The sequence below is a fragment of the Molothrus aeneus genome, unplaced genomic scaffold, assembly GCF_037042795.1.
Source record: "Molothrus aeneus isolate 106 unplaced genomic scaffold, BPBGC_Maene_1.0 scaffold_36, whole genome shotgun sequence".
Lineage (NCBI taxonomy): Eukaryota > Metazoa > Chordata > Aves > Passeriformes > Icteridae > Molothrus > Molothrus aeneus.
This window is the reverse complement of record NW_027099027.1, coordinates 1,165,327-1,186,516: the sequence shown is the minus strand read 5'-3', so window position 1 is coordinate 1,186,516 and position 21,190 is coordinate 1,165,327. Positions and strand designations below refer to the sequence as shown.

Genomic DNA, 21,190 nt, shown 5'->3' with positions numbered 1-21,190 from the left:
AGGGCCCTCCCCCCAACCGGTTCGGGAGGGATTGCTCAGAGAGAAGTGGAAAGAACCTGTTCATTTAACAGGCACAGCACCCCCAGTACACAAAATGAACAATACCCATGACACCGCTCTTTCCCGGCTCTGAAAAGGATGACAAATTCAGAAAGTCTCTCTTGGGGGTGGTCGCTCTGTTCTCAGTCCCTCCGGCGCTGGGGCAGCTGCTGCAGCCACAAGGTGCAAACTCTCGGTGTTTCCCAGGTCCCAGTCCAGAGCAGGTTCAAGTAATTCTGAAAAAAGGAAAGGAAAAACAGTCCAGGGAAAAATTCAGACTGCTTAGCTAAACTAACTAATGAGCAGAAGCAAAAAGCGAGAGCAAAGCAGGAGCAAGAGCAAAGCAAAAAGCCAAGCAAAAAGCAAAAGCAGCACCATGTGCTACCCCGTCTCTGTGTCCCACCAGCTGTGGAGGAGCAGGCTGATAAGAAACCAAAACAAAACTTTCACTCTTCAGAGCCAGTCTTGGAGGCACAGAACATAATATCCAGCATAAACAGAAGACACGAATGGGGATACAAGCATCGTAACGTCACCCTAGGACAATGTCCCAAAGGTCCATTTGCTGTAGATGGGATGACTTGCACGTCAGTGTTTTCCAAGGTAGCTTCTGCTGCTGCTGCCACACCGACTCCTGCGCTCCCTGCTGTGGCTGATTGAAGAATGTCCAGGTTGTGGGGGAGCATTTGTGTCACGGCGCGCCCCCTTTAGCGCTCGGTTCCGCGGTTCCCAGCGGCTCCGTCTCTCTCGTCTGTGGATTTGCATTCGCCGCTTCGGTGCCTGTGCTTGTCACATCTACTGCACTTTCCCTTGGAACCAGTAGCTGTTGCTGTTTGTTACTTTTCTTTACGGCTCTAACTTTGCACCCGTGGCTGCCACACCGAAGGCAAACTCGGTCGGGGCCGTTTTCTCTGTGCTGCACAAGTGGCTCAAGGGCAGTTGCCATTGCGTTGCTGGATAGGTGGCCTTGTCCTCTGGAGCTCCTACTCCCAAACAAGCTTCTGTCATGTCTGCCACATTAGCTGTTCTGGGCAAAGTTTGCAGGATCCTTTTGGAGGTGAGATTTGCATTTTCTACTGCTAATTGCATTCCTAGCACAGCTTTAACCTCTGGGCACATTCCTGGAGCCCAAAGTACTGCATTTCTGAGGCGGTCTAGGAAACTCATACAAGTCTCATTTGCCTCTTGTCCAATGGTGGTATAAGATGGAGGTGCTAGTCCCATATCTGGAAATGCATGAGAAGCCTCTCATGCAAGTTTCTGAGACTGTTGCAAAATAGCAGTATGCAAACGTGCTTGAGCTTGCGGGTCAGCAAAAGGGCCTCTCTTCAGCATCATTTCTGGGGGCCCAGGCTCCCTAGGGTCTCTTTCTAAGGGGTTTTGATTATTTTTACCATTTCAACACATTCTGTGTGTCCCTGCAAGCAAGAAAGCACCACAGAGCCTCTCCCTCAAAGCCTTGAGGTAGTGCCAAGGCAGAACTTGTTCATGCTCTTTTCCCCTGGTGATTTTCTACTCCTGTCCAGACTCTGATAGCAAAGCCGTGCTGGTGACAAAAGATTGACCTTGGCATCCTGGGGCACTTTCTGGGTGGGTGTTTGAATCTGCTTTTCCAGGCCTCGGGCTGAGCAGGGTGAGGCTGAGGCCTGGGCCCCTCCAGCCGGTGCCGGGGAGCCCCCGGGGCAGCGGCGAGGGGCGGCCCTGAGGGGCGGCACAGGGGGCATTTCCCCCGAGCGGGCGGGCGGGCGGGCGGCGGGGAAAGGCGCCCTGGGCACAAGGGCAGGCACAAGGGCCCCGGCTCTCTGCAGTGTGGGCGGCCCAGCGCCAATCGCTGCTCCCGGAGCCGCTGCCAGGGCCGGGTCTCCTCCCCGCCGCTGACCCTGCACCTGCAGCGCTGCCTCCGCCTCTGCCGGGCTCCCCGGCACGGACGGCAAGGATGTGGACACGCTGCAGCAGGGGCCCAGCAGGGACACCCAGATGGTGCCGGGGCTGCAGCTCCTCTCCTGCAAGGAAAGGCTGACACAGCTCGGCTTCTTCAGCCTGGGAAAGAGACCCAGCCTTGATCCAGCTGTGGCCTTCCAGTACCTGAGGGCAACATACAAGAAAGCTGGACAGGGACTTTGTACGAGGGCAGGCAGGGACAGGACAAGGGAGCATGGATCCAAATGGAGAGAGATTAGGTTTAGGTAAGGGATTCAGAAAAAAGACTCTCCTGGAACAGGTTGCCCAGAGAAGGTGTGCGTGTCCCGTCCCTGACAGTGTTCAAGGCCAGGCTGCATGGAGCTCTAGACAAGCCGGTCCAGTGCAAGGGGTCCCCAGCCACAGCAGGGGGGTTGCAGCCATGGAATTTTCCAGATCCCTTCCAAGCCAAACCATGCCATGACTCCATGATTCTGGGATACTTCCCCTCCTCATCCTCTGGCAGAAAAAGAAACTTGGCCCTAAGTTCCACACTGCAGACCATGTCTTTTGGCAGCCTGCAACTGTGTCAACAGAGGATGAAAAGAGATGACATTACGGACACGATTTCCCTTTTCTACTTGAAAAGTAAATGCTCTGCTCCTGTCCACTCTGGCAAAATTGTCACAAGAGGCAATTGTTCCCCATGAAATGCTTGGTCTCATGCAAAGAAGAAAGAAGCCAGAAGCCAACAGTCTTCGTTATTGCTACATTGTTTTCTTTGGTTACTTCTCTAATAGGAATGACTTTGGGGTGTGATTTGTTTGTTTCTCTCTTTCGTTCCTTGGGTCGCGCGGCGGCTCCTCCGTTGGGTTCGCGGGGGCAACAGAGGAACGGCCGCGAGCTCCGGCGGCTCCGCAGCAGCAGCAGCAGCAGCACTTCTCTTGATTGGTTTTCCGCTTGACTTTTCACTTGCTCCCCATCCCCTTCTCCCTCTCACACTCACTCGATTCCTGTCCCGTGCTGTGCCGTCCGTGTTCCGCCTCTCCCAGCCTGGCTGATGCCGCGTCCCGCAAGGCGCCCCTCGGCGGGGCCGCCCCGTGCCCGCCCCTGCCCAGCCCGCCGTGGTTCCGCCTCGGCCGGGCTCTCTCCGTCCTGGCTGTGGCGCTGCTGGAAGAGCCGCTCGCTCTGGTGCTGGCAGAGCAGTGCGGGCTTTTGGCTGCACCTGGCGCTGGCTCTGGCCCAGCCCCAGCCGAGGCCCTGGGCCCGAACGAAGCCCCTGCCGCGGTTCCGCCCGCAGCCGCCCTGCTGCCGCCCGGCTCCCGCCCCGTGGCCGACAGCGTGGCCGGCAGCTGCCCCGCTCCGATCTCCGCCGCTCGCCAGCTCGGCCGCCGGCCCCGAGCCACCGCAGCCCGGGGCAGCTCGGCAAGCAGCAGCGCGCCGGGCGGGCGGGTGCCCCGGGCAGAAGAGCGGCAGCGCCGTGCCGCCCGCAGGGGCGGAGAGGCCTCTCCTAGAGCAGCTCTAGCAGCAGGGCCCGCTGCTGGGCAGCGGCGGCTGCGGCAGCGTTTACTCCGGTCCCCGCCTCACCGACGGCGCCCTGGGAAGAGACGGGGCCGCCTCGGAGGGCGGCGGGCGATGAGCTCAGCCTTGGCTCGCAGGCGGCCATCAAGCGAGTGTCCCGGGAGCGCATCTCGGAGTGGGCGCGGCTGGGGAGTGAGCGGGGCCAGCGGGAGGAGCCGGCGGGGCATGCCGGGCGGGGCTGAGGCGAGGCCCGGCAGGGCGGCAGCCGGAACGCTGCGAGGGCAGCGAGCGTGGAGTGAGCGGGGGCCGCACAGCGCCCCGGGCCGGGTCATGGCGAGCCGCGGCGGGGCCGGGCAGGGGCTGCCTGAGGCGCGGCGCAGCATCGGCCCCGCTGATGGCATCGCGGTCCCCCCGCAGCGCAAGGGCGCCCTTGTGCCCCTGGAGCTGGCGCTGCTGTGGAAGGTGTCGCGGCCTGGCTTCCGCAGCGTCGTGCGGCTCCTGGACTGGTTCGAGGTGCCCAAGGGCTTCGCGCTGCTCATGGAGCGTCCGCAGCGCTGTCAGGACCTCTGGTACTTCCTGCACGAGCGGCGGTTCCTGACGGAGCCCGTGGCGCGGGGGCTGTTCCGCCAGGTGCTGGAGGCCGTGGGGCACTGCAGCAGCCGCGGCGTCCTGCACCGCCACATCAAGGCCGAGAACGTCCTCATCGACCTGGCCATGGGTGAGGCGAAGCTCATCGACTTCGGCTGCGGCACGATGCTCCAGGACACGTTCTACACCCGGATGTCAGGTGAGCCCAAAGCCGGGGCCCAGCCGGGCAGCGGAGTTCCCCCCTTGGCTATCAGAGGGGGAAGAGGGAGGGAAGGAAGGAGGGAGGGAAGGAAGGAGGGGGAATCCACCTTCAGCCAGCTGCAGCCAGGTTGCTTTGTGGCAGGGCAGGGGCTGGCTGTTGTGGAACGGGAGCTGGCTGGGAGGGAGGGAGGGAGCAGCATGGGCCTGATGAGCTGCGCCCGTGTCCCATAGGAATGCCGGAGTACAGCCCACCGGAGTGGATCCTCTTTGGCTGCTACCATGGCCAGCCAGCCACCATCTGGTCCCTGGGCATCGTGCTCTATGAGCTGCTCTGTGGGCACCTTCCTTTCCACAGCAACGAGGACATCGTCCGGGGCCAGCTCTTCTTCCCACCCTGGGTGTCTCAAGGTGGGGATGCGCCTTCAAGGCACGAGGGGAAGAACAAACGGGGTTGGGAGGGGCGGCTGGCACATAAGCGTCCTGCTCTTGCAGCTGGTGAGGAGGTGCATCTCCTGAGCTTAGCTGGAGGAGGTGGCACCTGTGCCTCTGTGCTGGTGTCCTCCGCAAGAGAGGATCGATAGGAAGCTTTTGGCTGCAGCTCTGAGCACTCCTGGTGTGGCCTGGGCACTGTGGAGTGTGGTTGAGCATGGACAGGAGCCTTGTCCCGCTGAGCGGCGGTTTCTGGTTTCTCTCCGCAGAGTGCCAGCACCTCATCAGGTGGTGTTTATGCATGGAGCCCACAGACAGGCCAGCACTGGCAGACCTTTTTGAGCATTCTTGGCTGCAGGAGCCCTGCCTGGCCCAGGAGACAGCAGAGATGCCTCCCTGTGCACAGTAGGATCCAGGAGCCCAGCAAGCAGCAGCGGCACGCGTCTCGTGGTGCTGGAAGAAAACCCCGGAGCGTTTCCCTGCGGCCGTGGCGCGGAGGAGAGAGCGCAGCCGAGGAGATGCTGCTTCCGCTGGTCCCCGCGAGCTGTGGAGGGAGCGACTCCGTGCTGCCCGTCCCATTGGAGAAGTGGTGGCAGTGTGGTGAAGGTGCCATGGACTGGGACAGGGGAAACATCCCCCTGCAGCTCAATGGCATCGTGATGTCCACGCAAGCCGGGGCACAGCTGGCGCGTTCTTCTGGAGCACGACGTGGAGCTGGGAACACCATCCTGGAGCTGGCCGCTGGCGGGGCAGAGCCGATTGGCTTTGGCTGCGGCCCCTGCCTGGAGGACACGCTCTGCGCCCCGATGGAATCAAGATGAGTCCCCAGCCGGCGCAGGGGCGGGGGGATGCTGGTGCTCCCAGGCACGGCAGGGCTCGGCCTGGCCACTCGCCGGAGGTTCTGCGCTTGGCGGCGCTGGGGAATATTAATTTTTCCGCCGGCCGCCGAGCTGCTTTTTGGCAGGACAGGGGATGGATGTTGTGGAAGGGGAGCCGGCTCCTGGCCTTGCTGACAGCTTCTGCCAGCCAGCCTGGCACGGGCTGAGGTGGGGGCAGCCAGCCTGACAAAAGCATCCACCCATGTGGATGGGGGCGGCAGAGGGGGACGGGTTCCGAAGCCGTGCCCCAGCTGGTCTGCTCTGCACGCCCTTGAGGAAGGGGTGCATTTACGGGCCGGAAAGGTGGGGATTTTCCCCACCCGTGGACAGGTTTAATTCTCACATGGAGTGGTCAGACCCTCCTCAGGCCCATGAAACGGTGATAGGCTTTGTGCTTTTTCTGTTTCCAGATCTTGTTTTGAATTGACTTTAGTGCAATTGTTCTTTGTTTTTCCCAGGAGGATTACACCTGGTGCCCAGACCGGACAGGGAAGCGCCTGCAGCGTCCGTGGAGCGCATCCAGTGCCAGCGCTGCCCCAGGGGCCACGGTCTGCAGGGACAGCCCCTTCCAGAAGGACGAGGACCTGGTTTGGGATCGGCTCCTCTCCTGGCAGCAGCTCTCCAGAGGTGGGCACCCGGCTCCACAGCTCGGCTGGCAGAAGGGCTCCGGGCAGGCGGCAGCGGGCACACGGGCATCCCGCTCTTGCAGCTGCTGAGGAGGTTGCTGTGCCGGGATTAAGCAGAGGAGGTGGAACGTGGCCTGCCCCACTGCCCTTCTCTAAAGACAGAGAATGGGTCGGGAGGTTTGGGCTCTGAGCACAGCCAGCAGCCTGGCCCGGGCACAGGCCATGGCGGGACAGGGGGACAGGAGCCTGCTGCCACTGACCGTGGCTCTCTGGTTTCTCTCCGCAGGCTGCCAGCACCTCATGCCATGGGAACGGCACCGCTCGGCCTGCCAGGCTGGGAGGGCTGGAGGGCGGCCGGTGTTCATTTGCTGTCAGAAATAAATTGGGTTTTTTGTCATTGTCATCATCGGAGCGTTTCTTTCCTCCTTTTCCAAGCTCTTGGCCTCCCTTCCTCCAGGGTAATCTTTTTTGTCCTTCCTCAACCGCTTGATGGCATTTGGCAGGGGGGATTAAGCAACATGAAAAATTCAACAACAGCTCCCGTTGCCAACTGCAGCAGCCCCTTCAAGAGCCCTGAGCTTCCACCAAAGGTCAGTGTGTGCCTTGCAAAAGGAAGTGCTTTGCAGTGATGGGGTTGTTGCCCTGCTGCAAAAGCTGGGAGGAAATCAGAAATGGAAAAATGCCAATTTGGCTCAACCACCGCCCAGGTTCTTCATCTTTTCCCTCTTCTCCATGACAGGCAGGGCTGGACTCCAGCAAGGTTCAAGTCCTTGGTGCTCTCTGGCATCAAAGGGATCAAGTAAACTCTTGCACGCAGGGACTACAACAGGGCTTCTTGTCAGATCCCAGGAAATTCCTCTGGCTGCCCTGGAGGACTCGAGTCCCTGCCCAGGGGGCTCAGAGACCCTGGCACAGAGCCCAAGACCCCTGTGCCTTTGATTTAGCCCTTGGAAAAATCAACTTTATATGAAGAGTTGCAAGCCATGACAGTTTAAGTAGAATGACAGTGAATTTATCCCAGGGTGAAAAATAGATTTTTGGGGGTTTCTAGAATGGGGCTTCAGGGGGCAAGATGGAGGAATCTGGGCGTGTCCAGCCTTTCTCCTTCGTCTTGGCCTCCATCTTCTGCTGTGATGTTGGCACTTTTAGAATGGTTAAGAGTAGAAGCTCACTGTCTAACATAGGTGATAGGTATTGGAAAGTAATTGTAAATATCGTACAGGTAGTTTTTAGTATAAGAAGATAACACTGCCCTGGGGCAGGCAGAGTGCCTTAGACTGTCTTGCTTAGAGGACCTCGGCAGGACAGGAGAAAGAATTTTATAGATAAGACACAAGAAACAACCTTGAGAGCCAGAAATGAAGAGCTCTGACTCCTTCTTCAAGCGCCGGGCTGGGAAAAGAGACTTTGGAACTTATCTCGGGCTCACTCTGACCAGCGAGAGACCCCGAGAGCATGAGTCCGTAAGACGAAATACTGAAGGATTGGCTCCAAAACATAAATATCCTTGTTGGCCGTGTCTTCTTGACCAAGAAATCCTTCAAAGCTCTTGTAACTACAAGTCTTGCGGCCCTGTGAGCCATGCGGTGCAGATGTGAGCCAAACTCACCCTTCCTGTCTATGGAGAAGAGAAGAAAAAGCAATGGCATCATCTGAAAAACTCAGAGGTCCGCTCTCTAGCTCCTTCCAAACTCCTTCAAATCGCCCAAAGTGGGATTTAGCTACAAATAGATGACAAGGACTCTTAGTGCTGGCTCTTGGACTCCAGGGCAGCTGCTTTAGAATCTTTCACAGAACCCTGTGCAGTTCTGTGGAGCCAGAAATGGATCATTTGAAGAAACTTTCCCAACTGACTTGCATGGAGGTTTGTTTGAAGGGTATTTGAGGAGAAAGGCTCGCGGCAGAGCTCTGGGCTTTGGCCTAGCTGTGTCCCCTGCTGATTGTCAAGTGTGCCATCAGCTGCAGGGCTTTCTGGGCTAAAACTATCATCAAGTCACTGGGGCTTGCTCTTTTTGGCCTCTAAAAGCTGGAGCCACTTTCGGGGCAAATTTGGAGACCTCATCTCTGGGAGGATGGAGCAGCTAGGATTTTCCCAGTTGCTGGGAATGGTTCTCCAGGCCCTGGGTGTAAAACGGGGCTGCCCAGCAAGTGTGGATCTGCAAGATGATAAACAATTCTCTTGGTTTGAAAAGACAGGTGTCTGCTAAGGAAGGCAGAAGCCTTTTCTGAAATGGATAATGTCAATCCCCTCCCTTCAAATGATTCTCATTTAGAAATTCAAATGCTCTTGGGAAAAAATATGGGGATAGGACTGAGCCCGCAGAGCCGGGCAGCGTTTGCTGATGCTCTGAGCCCTTCCTAAAGATCCTGTGCGGGCTGTCTCAGACACCTGGGGCCAGGGATTCCTTCCAAGCTGGGCCACTTTGGCTGGGCCGGGGGTGGCCCCGGGGCAGAAGGCAGTGTGTGCAAGGGCCCTGGGTGGCACGCTGCAGCATGGTCACCGTGCCATGGAATGGAAGCCGGTGTCCAAGGCCCCTTTGTGACACGTGGGAAATAGAAGCTTGCCCGGCTGCTGGCAACATGCAACGGGGCACAAGGGGACAGAGCGGTGCCGTGAGGAGCCCCCGCACAGCGCACTCGTTCCCGTCTGACCCGGAGCTTCTCCGCGGCGCTGTTCCTGCAGCTGAGCTCGAGGCCAGAGCACAGGACTCGCTGACCCGTGGCCTTCCTGAGGCTTCTATTCTGCAGCTGCCCTCAAGGGCAGAGCGTGGGACTTGGTGCCCCGGAGCTTTCCCAAGGCATCTCTCCTGCAAGTAGCTCCAGGCACAGCCATGGAGCAGAGACCCCCGAGAGTGCCCAAGCTGGCCTGGGTGGAGGAGGAGGAGGAGGAAGAAGAAGGCCCTGGAGCTGCCCCAGCCCAGGAGACAGAAGAGGTGGTGCCGTTCCATCCACCGCAGGAGGGTGAGTGGCAGAGCTGGGCTGCCACAGGGCTGGAGCCTGCAGTCAACTTGGGCACATGCAATGCCATGCCATGCCATGCCATGCCATGCCATGCCATGCCATGCCATGCCATGCCATGCCATGCCATGCCATGCCATGCCATGCCATCCTCTGGGGAAATGCCCATGGACAGGAAGGAAGAGGGGCCGGGCAGACACCCCGCAGTGGCCGTGCTCCATCCCCTGGGGCATCCCGGGGCTCTCCCTGCCTGGGCAGCGCAGGGCTGGGCTCTGTTCTCCGGCCTCTCCCGCAGCCCCTCAGCTCTGGCTGCGCTCGCTCTTTGCCAGATGCAGCCCTGGAGCGCACACAAGAGCAGGAATCCAGCCGTGGCCGCTTCCGCAGAACAGCGCAGGTACCTGCAGCCACCCCCACCTGGGCTGGGCCTGCTGTCCCTGCTCAGCCCAGCACCGTGTGTGCAGCACTCCATGCAACATCCCCGGCCTCTTGCCCTTCTCCTACAGCTCGTCTGCGACTTTATCCGGAGCATTGGGCAGGAAGAGACCAGCACCATGGGCACTGGGCTCAGAGCTCGCTCAGAGCTCCTCAGTCATGAGACCAGTGCCGCCCTGCTGGATTTGCTCCTGGAGAAGGCTGTTGCCACGCCAGAACAAGTGAGCAGCCTGGGGCCAGGCTTCAATTCCCCCATGAGTCCCGTGGCTTCCCCAGCCACGCCTGCTGGTCCCTGGGAGCCTTTGAGGCCATGGCAGTGCGCTGGCAAGGGAAGCACTTCTCTGGGGACCCTGGGGACATCGCTCCCTCTGGCAGCTTTCCAAGTCTCCCCGTGCCTTCTCCAGGTGCCAGCCATGGTGAGGTCCATTCACCGATGGCTCCTGGCCAATGATTCTGCCCAGCACAGGCTGGACAAGGCCCTGCTGAATGTCACCAGAGCACACCCGGGTGAGGCAGTGGTGACGCTCCTGCGTGTGGCCCCGTCCTGTGACAGGTATGGGGCCCACCTGCCCAGAGGGCTCAGGCCTCCCCAGCCCATCACCCTGTACCGCCTGGCCCAGGTGTCTGAGCAACAGAGAGTTCCAGGGCCCTCTGGCTGCTGCCTTTCCCAGCCTTGGCACGTCAGCCCCCGAGCCTGCTGCCATGCTCCCTTGCCGTCCCTCAGGGGCCTGTCCCCACAGGGCTGGGCTGCCTGGCTGCTGCTGGCCAGGCCCAGTGGGCACAGGAAGAGCCGGCGGTCAGCCCGGGCCCCTAGGGATGCCCAGGCCACGGTGCTGTGTCTGAGATCCCCCTGAGACAGAGCTCTTACCCCTCAGAGCTGCCATCTCCATGTGGAAGACCATCATGTGCTCGTCCAGGACTGCAGAGCCAGTGCTGCTGATCCTCCTGGATGTGCTGGGCAGCTGGCCAGAGCGCAGCACGTGCACCTCCGATGGGGACAAAACGGGTGTCTTTGGCCTGGCTGTGAGTTTCTGCAAGTGGCCTTTGCTGGCCACAAGGCTGCCTCTCCAGCAGCTCTCCATCCTCCTTCCCCCACTGCATCTCCCTGCCTCAGGCGCTGGCCTGAAACCTGGCCCAGGGGCAGCCTCAGGCCCACCAGGCCCCGTGCTCCCCCTGCCAAGGTCTCTGCGGGCCTCTCCCTGCCCTGCTCGGGCCCTGCCCCAGGGACACCTGGGCACTGAGCGCTGTCTCGGGGGGCTTTGTCCCTTGCAGGCAACCGTGGTGATGCGGAAGATGCTCCAGGAGCCCCATGTGCCACATGTAGTGACGTCGTATTTCCCCCAGCTATTTGTGCATCTGCTCTTCCAAGTGTTCTTCAGCACAGAAGAGATGCCAGAGGAGGTCGATGCCTTCTGGAAGGAATGCCTGCAAGAGCACGGCCTTGCCACCAGCCCCAACAGGTGCTCCATGCCAGTCCTCCTGTCCCTGCCACGTGCCTGCCAAGGAGCCAGTGCTGCCAGGGTGACCTGGCCTTTGCTGTGCACACAGGTTTGCAGTGCAGAGCCTGAAGTCCCTGCTCTGCCGAAAGCAGTACAAGGAGGTGGTGGTGTCAGTGGAACGCAAGCGTGGCTGGGACACGCTGCTCTGTGCTGACACCCGCCACTATGCCGTGGGTCTGCTGGCCAGGTGAGACTCCCCTTCTCCCCATTGCTCCCGGCATTTGTGCCCTGTGCCCGGGCTGTCCCACACAGTCCCCGTGGCCCTGGGACACAGGGCCTTGTCACCGAGGGACGGCCAAGCAGACTGGAAAAGGCTGGGAGGGGAGAGAGCACAGGAGGAGACACCTCCTAAAGGGCCCAGGTCCCCTTGCAGGACGGTGGTGAAAGAGCAGCAGGCTCTGCCAGCCTGTCCTTGGAGAGATTTGCTCAGGTTCCTGGTCCCTTTTTCGCCCTCCTAGGGAGATGCGCCATGCTTGTCTTGGGTTGGGTTCCAGTATTGCACTCCACCTCCTCTGGCTGCTCAGCACACAGGAGCCACACTGGGATCTGCCCGCCCTGGCGTTCCTTGTGGAGGTGAGCCGGGTGTGCAGCGCTGCCTGGCTGAGCTGCCTCCCAGCTCTCTGCCCTCTGGGAGCCGCAGCCGCCTTGGACGCTGCCCGCGCCCTGTGCTGCTGCTGCTGCTGCTGCTGCTGCTGCTGCTGCTGCTGCTGCTGCCTGGGCCCAGCCCTGTGCGGCTCCGGGCTCCTGCCGGCCGGCTCCCCCATCACTGGCCTGTGCCTTTCAGCTCCTCGAGTGCCTGGATGCCAGTGAATGTGGTGCCAGTGTTGTGAAGGTCTCTTCAAGGTACCTGCAGAGCGAGTGCAGGGAGAGGCGTCGCCTGGCGCTCAGGGCCCTGCTGGAGCTCATTGATGATCCCTCAATGGTGAGAAGGGGGCGGTGGCTGAAGCTGCGCTGGGAACGCAGTCACTTGGCCTGGCCTGGGCTTGGGGCGCTGGGGCAGCTGCTCCCAGCTCTCCTGCCTCCCGCTTCAGCTGCCCGCGTGCTTCGGGACAGGCCTTTGGCCTCTGGGCCCTGCGGCAGCAGGATGGCCTTTCACAGGCTTGTGTTCCGCACAGGCCGAAAGAATGTGGAGCCTGACCCAATGCCTCATGGACCTACTGTGCGACAATGATGCAGAGATAGCTGGCATGACCCTCATCACACTCAGCTTTCTATTCCTGCAAAAATCACACAATTCTGATGTCAACCCCCATTGCCCTGCAGCTGGCTGAGGCGCTCCTGCCACTCTTTGACCACGTAAGGCTCTGTGCCCCCAGCCACAGCCGCTGGCTGCTGCCTGGAAACTGTGTGCCCTGTGCATTTCCAGCCCTGTGCCCAGGGGGCCTGCAGGAGCCAATGCTGAGGTAGTTTTTCTTTTTTTTTTCCTACAGGATAATAGCCAGGTACAGCTGCTCTCCATCAAACTCTTCCGAGACATGATGGAGTATTTGGAAGAGAGAGAAAAACCTTTGGAAAGCCCTGTGCAACAGAGCCTGCTAGCACTCTTCTTCCACTGCCATGATGAGAATCAGCGTGTGGCAGAGGTGAGGACTCGTGGGCTGCTGCTGTTCCCCTGGCAGGGGGCTCGGCTGCCTCCTGCCCTGCGCCTGCTGGATCGCAGCCTCCTGCAGGCCATGGCACGGGGACGCGGGTGCCGTGCCCTGGCCTGTGGGGCCATCTCCGAGTCCCTGCTGCTCTCCAGGCTTCTCAGGAAGCGCTGCTTTGTGCGGTCAAGTTGATGAAGAGGAGGGATCTCAAGAAGCTGGTGAAGGAGCAGAAACTGTGCAAGTTCAGCGAGTGCCTGGTAAGGAGGGCCTGCAAGGCCCAGCCTCAGGCTGGAGAAGGCCCCTGAGGGTGGCGCTCAGTGTGCGGGCCGGGCAGCTGTGCCCCTGCCCGCTGCGGCAGCCAGAGGCCGCGCGGGCTCCTCTCCAGGCTCCTGAGGGCCCGAGCCGGGTGCCCATGGAGCCCCGGCCCGACGGGGCTGCGGGGCGGCACCGCGGCTCCCCGGGCAGCAGCCGGCCCGCTGCCCCCTCCCCTCGGGAGCCCTTGGCCGGCGGCTGCTGGCCGCGCCTCAGGGCTGTGCGGGCAGGGGAGGCCGGGGCTGGGCGCAGGCAGTGCCCGGCCCAGGGGCTGAGCCCGCGCCAAGCCTTCCCTCCTGCCGCTCTCTGCAGCTGGCAGAGGACAGGAGCCGAGCGGCCGAGCACCTGCGCCGGGCCCTGCGCTACCTGCAGAGCCCACAGGAGCCCCTGCGAGAGGCGGCCATCAGCTTCATGGGTGAGCCACAAGCCCGCGCCCCCTCCCCGGCCCGGCCCGCCGCAGCTCGGCCCCGGCCCCGCCTGCTGCCCCGGCAGCGCCAGCCGGGCCCGGCGCCGTGGAGCCCCGCCTGGGCTGGGCATTGCTGCTGCCGCCCTCTGGCAGCCGTGCCCTGGGGCGGCAGCGTGCGCCAAGGGCCGGGCTGAGCCCTGCCGGGCCAGCAGCCCGTGTGGCCACAGCGCCGGCAGCACCGCCGGCAGGGAGCTGTGCCGCTGCCGCCGTGACAGGCTCTGTGTTCACAGGCATGGCCGGGCGGCGCCTGAGGGGGCAGCAGCGAGAGCTGCAGCTGATCTGCACTGGTGAGTGAGGGCAGCGGGCTGGCAGCGGGGGCTGCCGGGGGGGAGCTGCAAGCCCTGCCCCGGCTGCGGAGGGCTCTGCTCCCGTGGCCAGAGCACACTGAGCTTTCAGGGCCACGGGGGCCATTGCTGGCCCGCAGCTTCGGCCTGATCGCCTTGCTCCCTGCTCCATCCTGGCCATGGCAAGAGCCGGCTGGCATGGCCCTTGCTGGGGGCTCTCCTCGGCTCCCCGCAGATCTGCCTCTGACCGTGGCTCTGTTGCTGTCTCTTGCAGCCCTTGAAGACAAAACAAATGACATCAGCCTCGCCGTCGGAAGCTTGGCAATTCAAACGCTCTGCATCCTCAGGTCAGGAGAGCGGGCTCCCATCTCCAGCTTCCAGTGGCTCCGAAATCACCTGCGCAGGGCATGGAAGACACGGCCTCGTCTGTCGCTGCTCGGCTGCCTGCCCTGCCGCAGCTCCGTGGAGAGCTGATCCCAGAAGCTCTTTTTGCTGGGGCCACCTGAGTCAGGAGGAATTTTCTTTTACTTCAAGAATGTTCTTTTCTTTTTTTTTTTTTTCTTTCCTTTACCATGTAAATATAGACTGTGTTCTAATACACAGATTGCCAGGATCTTTCTTTTGCTGCCCAGGCTCCGCAGGGCCTAGGGGAAGAGGGGATAAAGGGTGCTTGTGCTCAACCAGCTGCCCAGGCGTGCAGTGGGCAAGGGGAAATGGCCAGAAGGCCCTTGGCCTTTGGTGGTTCTGCTGAAGCCTTTGTGCTGCCCACAGAGCGGCTGGGCAGGGGCCGGAGCTGCGGGGATCCCTGCCAGAGCGCTGCCTGGAGATGGCCACAAGCCCTGTGCCAGGCAGGAAGCGCCATCCGTGCCCTCCTGCCCGTCTGCTGCTGGCTGCCTTGCTGAGGGCTCCCAGGTGCCTCTGCATGGGGCTGCTCTGGAGCTGCTGTGGGGCTGCGGCGCTGCTGCCGGGCAGCTTGGCCGCGCTGGGGCAGGGCCTGAGGGGCTGGGGCGCTGGCAAGCCCTGAGCAATGGGGCTGTCAGAGGCCACAAGCAGCCCCCTGGCAGCCGCCTTCTCCCTGCCAGAGCTGACTTGCCAGGCGGATCCTGGGCACTCTGGAACTAACAGCATCAGTGTTATTAGAGAATGAAAGTGATCAAAGATGTCTGAAGTCCCACCATTTCAGAGGTGTTTGAGGGGGAATTTAGGATTTGGGGACACATTCTGTGTGGAGTGCCCCTGTGTCTAAGAGGCAGGAATTTGATCTCACCGTTCTTGTGTTGCTAAGAAGTCCTCCCCTGACCTAAACCCAAACTCCAGCCCTGGGATACCCTATAAAAACCCCATGGTCCTCCCTTTGCCCTGTCTTTCGGGGGTCAGAAATGGATTCTGGAGCTTTCTGAAACCCAGACCCGTCTCGTTTGTTCCCGGCACCGGCAGCTGCAGCCTCCCTGGACACCATGAACTCTGGAGAATGGGGGCAGCCAGTGGGGACAGGTCCTGGACTGCAAGATAAGTGTGTGTTCTGTTTGCCATCTGTCAGTGGTGGGGCAGTTATCTTCTGTTCATTGGGCAGTTTCTCTCTTCCACAACAAATCCTCCCTGTGGCGAGGTGTGTTCCATTAATAGGCCATTAATTATTAATTATCTTCTGGTAATGGGCCACTGAGTGTCACTGCATGGCTGATTGAATGACATCATCCCATTGGGAGATGCTCCGCCCAGGGGGAGGAGCCAAGCATTCCTACCTGGATAGAATCTGAGATTTGGAACACTGTAGGCAGCCTTTTCCTCCTGGATTCCCAGAGGAGCAGCTGTCTTTCTTCTCCACTGGATTCCCAGAGGATCAGCCTTTTCCTCCTGGATTCCCAGAGGAGCAGCTGTCTTTCTTCTCCGCGGGATTCCCAGAGGATCAGCCTTTTCCTACTGGATTCCCAGAGGAGCAGCTGTCTTTCTTCTCCATGGGATTCCCAGAGGATCAGCCTTTTTCTCCTGGATTCCCAGAGGAGCAGCTGTCTTTCTTCTCCACGGGATTCCCAGAGGATCAGCCTTTTCCTCCTGGATTCCCAGAGGAGCAGCTGTCTTTCTTCTCCACTGCATTCCCAGAGGATCAGCCTTTTCCAACTGGATTCCAAGAGGAAGGAAGATTCCCAGGCCCATCTACAGCAGCCCTGGACCTTCAGAGGAAAACTCCACCCTTCTCCAGGATCCCTGCTCCAACAGAACCACACCTGGCACTGCAGGAGGGCTGCAGCCACCAGTGAATGGGACTGCTGCCAGCACCCTGACCCACAGGGTGTCACGTCCTGTTCTGACTCTGTCTGTGGTTTTTTTCGTTTGTACTACTGCATTTATATTTTTAATTTTTCCTAAAAAAGAACTGTTATTCCTATTCCCATATCTTTGCCTGAAAGCTCCTTAATTTCAAAATTATAACAATTCAGAGGAAGGGGGTTTACATTTTCCATTCCAGGGGAGGCTCCTGCCTTCCTTAGCAGACACCTGGCTTTTCAAACCAAGACAATAACAAAGTTACTTTAACACCACAGATAGAAAATCCATTTTAATCTCTGCAAAAAGCCAATATTATGTGTCCATAACAATAAACCTCTCACTGAGTGATGGTAGATGTCAAACTAACATTGATAAAAAAATATAGCTTTTATTTCTGTTGTTAATTAAGCTCAGTGAAATAGCTGCTTGTGTTAAACTGCCTGCTTGGATGGGATAACATCCAGTGCACCCAGGATGAGGACACCTGTACAGATCTGCCAACTATCAGCACTCCCTGTCTGAAGTGAGCTACACTTTGGTAACATCTCATGTTTCATGCATGCAATGGGTGACCAGATTATTTAAAATGCTAATAAAATAAACAAGAAAGGTCATTTATGTTCCTCAAAATAACAACAATAACAACAACAAGTTCTGGTTTAATGAAAGGTGGAATCTGTTGCTCTTAAGAGCAAAGATTCATAGCTGGAATAAAGAGTGTTCAGCCCAGCTGTTTCTACGATGAGGCCGTATTTCATCCCCCCTGAAAGTCCTTCATGTTTGCACAGAAAACTGTCCCTGCACAGCCCAATAAATTCCATCACTTCAGCTGGCCAAACAACCACTGTGGTCAAGTGGGGTCTGAGCAGCTTCCAGGATGCCAAGCAGCTTCAGAAGCTTCATTTTACACCTCCTCTTCTCCCAGTGAATACCCACCACCACCATAACTGTGGACCCATAGCTATGGATCACTGGCCTGGCCAGCACAGGGCTAATGTTTGCATCAGCCAGGAGGAGCTGCTCTGCCTGGCTGTCTGTCTCAGCCTCAGCCCTGAGACCCCAAATGCCTCCATTCTGGCCCAATCCTTCCTGGTGCTGAGCATAAGAACTCGTGCAGACAAGAGCAGGGAGGGAATCTCACCAGCCGTTTATCACCTCAGCAACAAGACCTTGGTACCAGGCTGTTATCTGTAGCAGAAAGCAGCAGCAGGAAGGAGACACCAGATCACCAGCCCCAGGCCATGGCCCTGGTGCTGTCCTTACCAGTGATCAGTGTCTGCAGCTCTCCAGGAGCTCAGGGAGCAGGGATGCTCCTCACCATCTCATCTTACCCATGCACCCAAAGCCACGGCCAGCTGTGTGCTCCTGCCCACCAGCACATGCCAAGGCACAGCGTGGGATTCTTGGGGAGGCGTCCTCTGCAGGGCCAGGAGTTGGACTTGGTGATCCTTGGGGGTCCTTTCCAGCCCAGGATATTTTGTGATTCTAAGGCTTTGGCCAGCCCAGGTTTCAGCCACCTCCCTGATCCAGGTGTGATTGACCCCAAACCAGATCTTGCCTCTGTCTACCCTCCAGTGCAAGGAACATGTTGCATCTACCCCAGCCCCCCTGCTTGTGTCTGATGGATCATGCTGACCTTTTCATCATATTTCTTGGAGTATTATAAAACATTATCTGAAATAAAATTAAAAAAAAAAAGAAAAAACAAACCAAAAAACAAACAAACCAGCCCAAAGGAAATCAATTTGGGTAATGATGACCTTTTGTTCCAGTTTATCCTGCACCAAACTCCATAGATGGTAACTCTGAACATTTCCCAGACCTTCACAGCAGAGCTTGGAACTGTCTCTCTGATTTCTTGGTTGTTTCATGACACGTGCATTTCTCCTATATAATCCCAGTGTTTTGCTTAGAAGCCATATTATAATTGGGACTCAATCTTCTTCATTTGAACATCTAGGACAGATTCACACATCATTTCACCATTAACTAGGATAGACTCAGCCTTGCAGATCTTTCAGGTTTCAAGCCTGGCTGTGTTGTTTCAGTTCTTTGCTGCCGCCTGTGTTTTGTGAAAAAAAAAAAAAAATTAAACAACCAGACTTTGGGACTTTCTGTTGCGGCTTGAAGAAGAACACAGGTTGTTTCATCGCTGTTGTGAGACATGTGTTACCCGGCTCATTAATTCACAACAGTTCTTGTTTTCTCTGCCTTTTTTCACGCTGATGTGATACATTTGTGAAGTCTAGGGTTGTACTGCAAGTGATTAATGCTGCAGTGAAGTCTGATAAACTGAGATTCCAACAAAAAAGTGTGAAAAATGTAACCTCTAAAGTTCTGAAAGCTCACATGTGACAAAACCCATAAATCAGCCCAGAAGCAGTCATTATGGTGAGTTACTAACTAGATTATGCAGCTGCATTTGTCATCATTTCCCATTACGTAGAGAATAAACCTGTCAGGCTGATTTATGGCAGAGGGCTCCACAAGATGGGAACTGGCACCTGTGCTGTTCTGTGGAAAACGATGAGAAATGCTGTGTCTGCTCAAGTGCTGAATGGAAAAGGAAGGAGGGGAGATAACTGTTATTTGAAGGCACTGATTCAGGGACAAAGACTTCAGAGAGGAGTCATGCTTGCACCCATGGGATGGCAGGAAGAGTATCCACCAACCTGTCCCAACAGCAGCAGCAGCATCAGAATGCGTTCTCCACAGGTGGAGAGAAGAGAGGAGAGAGGAGGTCTTTTGAGGGGACCAAAGTCAGTCATGGAGAAATCCTAGAATCCTGGAATGCTTCGGGTCACAAGGAATCTGAAAAACCATCTTGTTCTAACCCCTGGTGTGGGCCGTGACAAACTGAACAGCTGAATGCCTGGCTACTCAGGGGATGCTCAAGGTTTTGGATTCCATGCCTGTGCATCTCCCGTGGAGCAGCTGGGTCTGCTGGGAGCAGATGGCATCCACCTGAGCTCAGAGCAGGCCAAAAGATGGGCAGATGTGGGACTGAGCAGGGCGAGGGACATCCCTGCACAGCAGCGCTCTGACAAGAGCAGCAGTGGCCTCCTCTCAGTGCCCTTCCCCGAGCAGCAGCCGCTGAACACCATGGTGGCTACACAGATGCTTTTGGCTCTGCAATCCCTTTGTGCTCAAAGGCCACGCTGGGCATTTCAGCTGGGCTGGAAGGTCTGGCTGGGCAGGGAACAGGCAAGAGGCACTGCTGGTGTGAGCTCCATGTGCTCACTGGGGACACAAGGAAGATTCTGTTCATCCAAAGGAAAACACAAGCAGCCAGTCCCTGCTAACACAGCAGTGCGACTCTGTCCAGAGCAGCTCAAATTCTCTGCCAGAACCATCCCCCTGCACCTTCTTGATCTGAAGGGGAGTAGCAGTGGTTTCACTGCAGTTCTTTATTTCTGCTGTCTGATAATCGGAAGGTTTCACAGAAGTCTTGGATGGACTGGATCAGGGAATAGTCAAGCAAGAAAAACTGAGCAACCATCACCCAACCCCACTGACAGAAGAACAAGTCCCATTAGGAAAAGCACCTCAGGTGTTTTCATAGTTGATAATATGTATCCTACTCAACATTATTGATTAGAACCTTTTCCTTTTGGAAACTTATCAGTGGGGACTTCTGCCTGCTTTGTGAAGGGAGCCCCTGGGCCCATCCCCTCCCAGCGGGGCTGCACTTGCTGCCTGCCAGGGCTTTCATTGCTGGGCCCACTGGGAGCCCCTGAGCTGGGCTGGGCACCAAGGGCAGGGCTGGCCCAGCTGTGATGCCTCTGGCCCCTGTGACACCAGGGGCAGCGTGTCACAATGGGGGCAGCTGGAAAAGGCCCCCGCAGGTAACGCTGGCCCAGCACAGCTTGGGCAAGCGGTGAGTGCGCACGTGGCGGGGCTGGGCCGGGCCAGGGCCGGGCCACAAGCGCCGCACCCGGGCCTGCATTGTCCCCCTGCACCCAGGGCCAGCCCCTGGGGCCGGCGCCTTGGCCGGGGCACGGGGCTGCTGCTGCTGGCCCACTGGCACAGGCCCTGCTGCCTGCCAGCTGCCCGGGGCCCTCTGCTTCTGCCCTCACATCCCTGCGCCTCCGGGCCTCACTTCAGCCCCCACAAGCTCCCTTGGGAGCCCCAGTGAAAGCCTCGTCTCTCTCCTCCTGCAGACCATGGCGGACAGAGCCGTCCTGGCTGGGCTTGTGCTGCTCATCTTCCTGTTCCCACTTTCCGTGGTGGACAGATTTCACCACGATGGGGATGGGCAGCAGGGTGCAGAGGAGATGAAACCGGCCCCCCCAGAGCCAGCTGAGCCCGGCTGGGGACCCTGGCTCCTGGCTGCCTTGCGCTACCTGCACCAGCTCTGGCAAATTGCTCAGCCGCTGCTCCTGCCTTTGGGCTGGTGGCTCAGGCGCAGAAGGGCAGCCACGAGGCAGAGAGCAGCGGCCCAGAGAGCTGAGGAAAAGGCCAGAAGGAGGAAGGTGGAAAGCGAGCGGAGAAGGCGGCTCCTTAGGAAGAGATTCAAAGAAATGGAGCAAATGCGCCGGGCCACGAAAGAAATAGAAAAGCAAATGGCCAGGCTGATTGGAATGAATAGGGATACAAACAGGATGCTGAAGGTAGGCAGGGCAGGCTTTTGGAGGAGCACAGGCAGTGGCTGTGTGAAGAAAAGCTTCCTGCTGGAGATGCTCTCTGGGCCGGCCAAGGTGAGCCGCACATCTTTGTGAGCAGCCGGCGCACAGAGCTGCGCTTGCTGCCCAGCACAGCCCTGCGCCGGGGCACAGGCTCCGGGCTCCTGACACACCCTGCCCCTCTGCCCTCTCTCTCCTCACGGGATCTGTAGTAACTGCATCTATTTTAACCCTTTCCCATACAGAGCCTTTGCATCTGCTCGGAGGAAAGCACCATCTGAAGGCATCGGGCCAATGTTTGGAGATTGATTCAGATTCTTAAATAGTTTTGAAATATTTAAAATATCTTATTTAAAAATAGTTGTCTTTAGCAACATTTTCCAAACTTTTTATTACTATAATGTGGATTAATACTCTTGTAAGATATCATAAATATTTTAATAATATGTAGTAATTAAATAATGGCACTTTTCTTTAGATTATATAGAACTTATAATTCATCAAAATTACCAAGAATTATTGCAGTTAACCAAAACTGAAGTATACTTTATTTCTGTTTAAAACAGCAAATGTTGCTTA

The 21,190-nt window shown here is 58.0% G+C and overlaps 2 protein-coding genes and 1 pseudogene across 2 annotated transcripts in view; 2 read left to right on the top strand and 1 right to left on the bottom strand.

Moving 5' to 3' along the window:
• Positions 1-21,190, top strand: part of LOC136570728 (uncharacterized) — a 2,607,743-nt pseudogene that overhangs the window by 1,442,993 nt on the left and 1,143,560 nt on the right.
• LOC136570729 (uncharacterized) overlaps positions 1-21,190 on the bottom strand; it is a 2,347,277-nt gene that overhangs the window by 1,294,772 nt on the left and 1,031,315 nt on the right.
• Positions 1,245-5,086, top strand: LOC136570720 (serine/threonine-protein kinase pim-1-like). Its single transcript, XM_066571167.1, is given in 8 exon segments — positions 1,245-1,250; positions 1,848-1,969; positions 2,991-3,129; positions 3,185-3,532; positions 3,579-3,649; positions 3,882-4,246; positions 4,480-4,656; positions 4,947-5,086. Coding segments are annotated over 8 exon segments (1,368 nt in total).